Here is a 7,165-nt window from a genome sequence, read left to right on the forward strand (position 1 = left end):
TCCACCAGGGGGCGACTCTTCTGGTTGTATAGAAGTCTAGTCTAAAATGACTCTACTTCTCTCTTGATTTATTCCCTCAGTAAACATTGTAAACATGACTTTATGGTCTCAATCTCAAGCCATGATGTTCATGTAGTAAATTATGGTCCATTTAGAGTCAAACAGACCATAAAGCAGGGGATGCTTTAGGGCGGGACTAGCTTGTGATTGACAGGTCGCTACCAGAGTCGTACTACATACGTCTCCTCTCCACTCCTCCACAGTCCATGAATGCACATGAATGCAGAATCTGTTTATAGAGATTACAGGTCTGTGTGTCAATATGTATTATCAGAGTGGATCCAAATATCCTCTCTATTAGCTCAGACCACTTGATCATCACAGGACATTCGTTATTTTCACCTTTTATTGGACAGCTGCTGGTAGAAATTGAGGCTTAAAGTGATGACCGGACGAAAAATTCTCACTTTCAAAAATGCCCTCGCTTTTAAAAATGTTCAAAATTTTAAGATCTAAAACCTAAATTTGTCACACACACACACACACACACACACACACACACACACACACACACACACACACACACACACACACACACACACACACATTGAGAAGTGTGCACTGTTGGTGAAGAGGCAGCCATCCAACAACAAGTACAGACAGAGTTACAGAATGAATGACGGTTAGAAAGATCAGTGACACACCCACACACACACACACACACACACACACACACACTAATGCCCTTTAGCAGTTACTGAGACTGACACTTGTTTGTTGGACAAAGTTTAATATCTCAAGTGCAAATAATTACCTCATGTTTTGTTTTTTTATAATCCTGAATTGTGTCACTGTGTGTGAATAAATCAACCTTTTTTTCCAGGGGTAGCTGTGCAGCTGATGATCAGATAAACAGATAAGATAAATGCATCCGAATAGAAGATACATACATTGATATACAAACTACATGGCCAAGAATGTGTGGACAGCAGGATATCCCTCTGATATGGGAGAGCTGAATAGACGTTATGTAGACGCCTTTATGATAGTAACAAAAACAAGATTCAAATGTTGGGTGTCAGTGTTTAAACCCCTTAATGCCTTTTTGGAGGTATATGGAGGAATGTAATCATGTAATTCTCTAACTGGACTTACAATTACATTCTTTGTAACTCTGTCTGTCTGTCGGTCCGTCCGTCCGTCTGTTCACCAATCTGTCTGTCTGCCTTACTTACTGCCATGGTCTCTCTGTGTGTGTGTGTGTGTGTGTGTGTGTGTGTGTGTGTGTGTGTGTGTGTGTGTGTGTGTGTGTGTGTGTGTGTGTGTGTGTACGCCAGCTCACTCTCTCTTCCTGTCTGGCAGCGTCAGCTGACCAATTGGAGGTAGCATTGCATAACAACAACTCTGACAGCTGACCGCTGACAGCTGAAGGAGTAGAAACAGGAGCTACAGTGGACACAATAGAGACAGTCAAGATAAGACAGCTGTGACCTGCCACAGTGTCCCGGGGCAAGGCACTGAACATATAGTCAGATAAGAAACAGGTTAGGGTGGTTGTGTGCATGTCATCTTGGTTGACACAACCTCGGTATGGAATTGACCTCATGCCAACTGAGCTGATCATCTGAGCTACAGGTCAAAGGACAGTGTGACGAGGTTGGACCTGCTGCTGAAATGACGTCACCTGTGACCACAAATGTTTACTCTCAGTCTACATTTTGTGACAAAGGATTTTTTTTATTGGCACAAGACTGTAGGAATTACTCTGGTGATGTGAACAGATTAAATTATCCAAAACTGGATAAAGCAACCAGACAGAGAGGGTTTCTGCAGGAGCGGTGAAAGCTCTAGACTCACTGTGTTTAAAGAAACAAGTTTGGTTAAAAGTGCATCATTTAATAGACATAATAAAACCTGTTGCAATTCTTGAATAATGTCAAAAGATATATACTCTTGTCTAAAAGAAATATAGGGTAGAGACAGAGATGTTGGGTCCATGCACTGCAGGTTCACTGTAATTATATTATAGTGCAGTTCGTATTCTGTCCAGAACCGTATATAGTTTATACGGTAATACTTGTTTTTTCATTATCACTGTAGGTCTCGGCCCAGACGCCAATAATGATCGAATAACATGAGGCACGCTGAGAGATTTATTTTCAGGACTGGTTGAGAGAGTTAGGATCGCTTTACATGTATATTTATATTTAATAAGTAAGTTTATTATTTCAAGTCTCCTAAATGTGTTTACGTTCACTTCTCCCATTGGAGTTCATAGACTCAGGACCTGCTGCTAGTCTGCTAAGCTCCTAGAAGGGCCGGGTCAGTGGTGAAACCCAGGTGACACAGATAAAGGGAAGTCTCTGTATACACATTGCAAAGATATTTGGAGAAGCATGGATGTAAGGGGGCCCAAAGCTAAATTCTGCCAAAGGGCCCCCAAGCTGGTTATTCCAGACCTGATAAAATATCTTTGTTACTCTCATACATTAAAAAGATTTTCACACAAATAAAAAGTATTATTGCACACTGTAAAGCATATTATGGAGGTGTGGTGTACAGGATGAAATGACACCTAAAGTGTCCTAATATAACAATTAATATATACAATTTAATAGTTTGACTGAACACAGCAAGTGGCCTAAATGTGAAAGCTGAGTTGACATCTGTTGAAAGAAATGATTATGCAAAAGAAATGTAGCCTTTAATTCAAGTAAAAACTAAATAGCCAAATCACTTCTCTGCTACAGAGAAACAGTCAATTACACAGCTAACGCAAAAGAGTCGTAGCTCAGTAACTTTGGAGTTTAAGCTAACCGGTGGTATTGCCAAAGCTAGCTAGCTAAAGACAAATCTACTTTCCCCCTAAACAATATGAATAATAATAATATATTGCAAAGTATCACTCTGTAACATCTTGGTAGTTCAGTTTGTTATCATACATAACTAAATGAGTCGGTAGGTAAATCTAGTAAAAATGGAGGAACAAACTAGCTAAGCTAGACTTGCTAAAGGCTAACTAGCCTAGCTTAAAAGAGTAGCAGTAACTGTCATTTCATCCTCTGACTAATGGGATTCATGTGATTTGGTGTGATTCAGCTAACTAAAAATGACATATTTTAATGTATTAAGCTGTTCATTAATTTATAATATTGCTTTAAATCATCTAAAAGAAGTTCATATTCTTAAAATTGGTCAAAAAGGACAAGAAAGCTTCAAGAACAAGGACATTTGTCTTTGTAGATTGGCAACTGTATTTTTCCCACACATATATGTCTGTCTGTATATATATATATATATATATATATATATATATATATATATATGTGTTATATATATATATATATATATGTGTTATATATATATATATATATATATGATATATATATATATATATGTTATATATATATATATATATATATATGTTATATATATATATATATATGTTATATATATGTTATATATATATATATATATGTTATATATATATATATATATATATATGTTATATATATGTTATATATATATATATATATATATGTTATATATATATATATATATATATATGTTATATATAGAGATAGACAATGTGAGAAAAATAGTTTTTAACTTTTAAGAATGTGAGCATAGCTGAGACCCAAAACATAAGCATGAGCCTGCAAATGAGCATTACATGTCTCCTTCAAACACTTTTTTTTCCCAGTAGTTGCTGCTCATTTTGACCCGTCACCATTATTAGTTTATGACACACCAACACAAAGAGGCTTATCTGCCTGCCCGTGGGCGTGACCAGCCCACTTCACTGCATGTAGTCCACTTCAACAGCTCTCAGTTCAGGAACACAGTGTTTCTCCCTCCTTCCTGCTTTAATGGCCGTCTAAAATTTCTGAATAGTCTCTTTATGCTTAGACATGAAAATACTGTGTGAGGAAGAGTTTTTAAAAACAGATGTAACGAGCTCATGTGCATAGCTTTACATATGTGTGAATAAACGTATTTGTCTTAGTTCATGTACTGTTTGTGTAATAAGTGATACTCACGATAAGTAAATCAGCATGTCACTCCAGCATGCTGGAGTAAGTTTTACCGTTTTATTCTTGTGTTACGCTTCCATTTCATCTGTGTCTATTTCAAGTGTGTGTTGGTTTGTGACTGAATAAAATCGAACCAAGTCAACGTCACCTATTAATTTATCCCCTATGCAACCCAAAAAAAGTTATTTCTTTACTTTTATTTTCAAAGTTATATTTCTTTAATGTTTTTCTTTACTGCTCGTGTCTGTTCTTGCTGCTCCTCTCACATATTGTCATGTCACATGTTTTAATGAACGTGAGCAACACTCAAAATGTATTTTTACATGGTTTAACTTTGCATTATCACTCTGAGCTAACATAGTGACTCAGTGACACACTGAGCCTCACAAATAAACATATTTATTTATATCTAATTTGCACTCATTGATATCCACAAAGACAATCAATCAGCCCACGTTACATCAACCAGATTTTTATTTGTGTTTTTTTTTTTTTTCGTTCTTTTTTTATTTTGTACAGTAAATGGCTTTTTGGTTAATGACAGTCTGCATCAGCCAATCATCTGCAGCCTAATCCAGTTAGCTCGATGCCGATTGGCTGTTTGGGCTCACTCCCACCACCCAACCCTTCTCTCTTTGTGTGCAACAACAACAACAGAAAGGCAGCACTTTACAGCACCTGGACACATTGTACATGATGAACCAAATATGAAAAGTAAAAAAACATCTTTCTTAATGTCATTTCATTTTGCATTCAGTTCACATTTTTTTGTCTTAAATCTAGAAAAATACCAACATGGTGAGATAATTTATCAGCATCTTCAAAAAAGAAGAACTAAGGCAGATAACTGCACGAGTATTAAGAAAATGACACTCAATTTAAAAAAATATTTGTTTTAAAGTTCAATTCTGCTGGAATCATCTCACCTTGCAAGCAGATTCTTAACATTTAAGGCTAAATGACTTGATAAGATGGAGACTTTTCTTTTCTTTTTTTTAAATGTCTGTGAGCATGAAGCGGAACAAACCTGACCCCGCTCTGTCAGAGGTTTGAGTTTAAACACTGCCGAGAACAAAATGGCCCCCTGAACTTTCCCCTTCAGGGTGTCAGGATGTCACAGAACTCAACAAAGTCCCTCTGCATGAAATTCTGGCTCTTAATCAGGTCATCTTCAGAGGGGAAATACTGCATGCTGTCCTCCTGCAGACGCAGACTGTCCTCGTGCAGACGCAGACTGTCCTCGTGCAGTACCACAATCTGTCCTGGTGGCGGCGACGTCGAGCCGTGTGGGTTGGGACTGTCCAAGAGGGCTCCCCTCGCATTCTCCAGGACGCCCAGGTACGAGTCCATGTCCGTGAGCTCCACGTCGCTCTCGGAGCTGCTGCTGCCGCTGTCGCTCCCGACCGAGTCGGAGCGCATGTGCAGCATCTGGTACTTCTCGTGCATCAGAAACTGGTTGGTGTTCTTGGGGGCCCGCATGCCCCTCGCTCTGTTCCCCTTGACGTTGACGGGCCGGAGGGACACCACCGGCCTCGGGAAGTGTCGGTGTGGATGATGACGTTGAGGGGGCTGCTGGTGGTGATTGCGCCCTCTTGGCCACCCTCCCCCTCTCCGCCCCTGCTGGCGCCCCCTGCAGCTCTTGACCCAGCCGTGCTTCCTGCGGCTGGAAGGGTCCCTCTGTGGAGCCCCTTTCCCATCTTGCTGCTGCTGTTGCTGCTGCTGCTGCTGCTGGCAGCTCCTCCTGCACATCATCTCTGAAAGCATTTTTTTCTGGTCTTTCTTTGCAGTCGCCTCCCTTTCTCCCTGCAGCTTTCGCTCTCTCTCTCTCTCTTCACATCCTCCTCCCTGCTCGGTTGGCCCCACACAACAACAAAGAGAGGCTGGTTTCTGGCTCAGATCACAAAATGACCCTCCTCTCTGTGATGTCTACCTTTTCACTATTCTGTCGCTTTTTTTCTTGACCTCTGGCTTTGGCTGATGCATCGCCTGCTCTTCCTCCCCTTGCGGCAGCAGCTTGCCTGCTCGGCTGGCTCCCTGTCACGCCCTCCTCTCTAATCTCTCTTCTTCACCTCTCTGAAAGTCAAATTACAGCTTCTTGCAGCTCTGATTAGTGACCTGAAATGAGCTGCTAAAAGGGGTTTTTAAGAGTCTTCTAGTTGATTTAAAGCTGCTTTTTTCTCTTTCTCTCTCTCAGTTTAAAGGCCAGCAAGTGGAGTGTACTCAGCTCAGACCAGCACAGACTGTGGCTCTGCCTTCCTCTCACAGCCTGGATAAAGAGCTGGAACGATCCATTCACAGGTTTAACAGAAGGAGGGGTGTGTCAGAGTTAGCAAGCGTGTCCACTACCTATCACCAACATTATAACACGATATATTTCTACAAGACATTACTTCTGACTACCTCTATAAGATAATAAAAACATATATGTCGGCGTGATGGTGCCTCGGGTTGTACGTGGGTGTGATAACCGTTAAGCTTCTCCCCCGCAGCCGGATGGTTCAGTCCGCTTCAGTTTTAGCAGCGGAAATCTGATCCACAGCTGCTGCCGTTACTGCCCGCCCCTCCGACAACAGACACACTGTACAGCAACAACAACCAGCAGCACTGGGACACGAGCACAGTGGTAGCCACTGTAAATAGTTCGTTATTGTGTCATGGACACACAAGTGCCCAGCCCACGTGGACTTGTACAAATGAAAATACTGTTGCAGTGGTGAGCACAGTTTCCTTAAATACAACGTTACGTTGCAAACGAAGAACTTTGGGTTTTTGTCTACAAATAGATATGCCACTCAAAATAAAGAAGCAGAAGAAGAAATGACATTTATTTTTAGAATAAGATTTCATTAAACTTTTTTTTTCTTTTTTTACAAAATGTACTAAAACACTGGCAATGAAGAAGCTCCTGGGTAGATAATAATGAGAATACATATCAAACACAATTTAAATCATACCCTCTAAACTAAAAACAAATCTGGTTTGAAATGAAATCAAACACTATTTAGCATGATCTATAGAGGGAACCATAAAGTGCTTCTTTATGTGGGTCTGTCCACCGCTTTGTTCCTAACTAAGATATATAATTAAATATTGGATGCATTAATATTAAATCTCATACAGACATTGATGGT

At 40.1% G+C, this 7,165-nt stretch overlaps 1 protein-coding gene across 1 annotated transcript; it reads right to left on the reverse strand.

Moving 5' to 3' along the window:
• Positions 1-4,490: 4,490 nt before the first annotated feature.
• On the reverse strand, positions 4,491-6,269 carry wu:fb55g09 (coiled-coil domain-containing glutamate-rich protein 1). The gene has a single exon (XM_068722244.1). It carries the CDS (start codon positions 5,796-5,798, stop codon positions 5,133-5,135), a length of 666 nt encoding a protein of 221 aa, XP_068578345.1. The 5' UTR covers positions 5,799-6,269; the 3' UTR covers positions 4,491-5,132.
• Positions 6,270-7,165: the final 896 nt, after the last annotated feature.

Source organism: Cebidichthys violaceus, unplaced genomic scaffold (genome assembly GCF_023349555.1).
Source record: "Cebidichthys violaceus isolate CVI_PGR_0920_01 unplaced genomic scaffold, fCebVio1.0.p SCAF_29, whole genome shotgun sequence".
NCBI lineage: Eukaryota > Metazoa > Chordata > Actinopteri > Perciformes > Stichaeidae > Cebidichthys > Cebidichthys violaceus.

Coding starts and splice junctions, on each gene's coding strand:
- wu:fb55g09 (XM_068722244.1), bottom strand. CDS start 5,798: ATGCTTTCAGAGATGATGTGCAGGAGGAGCTGCCAGCAGCAGCAGCAG.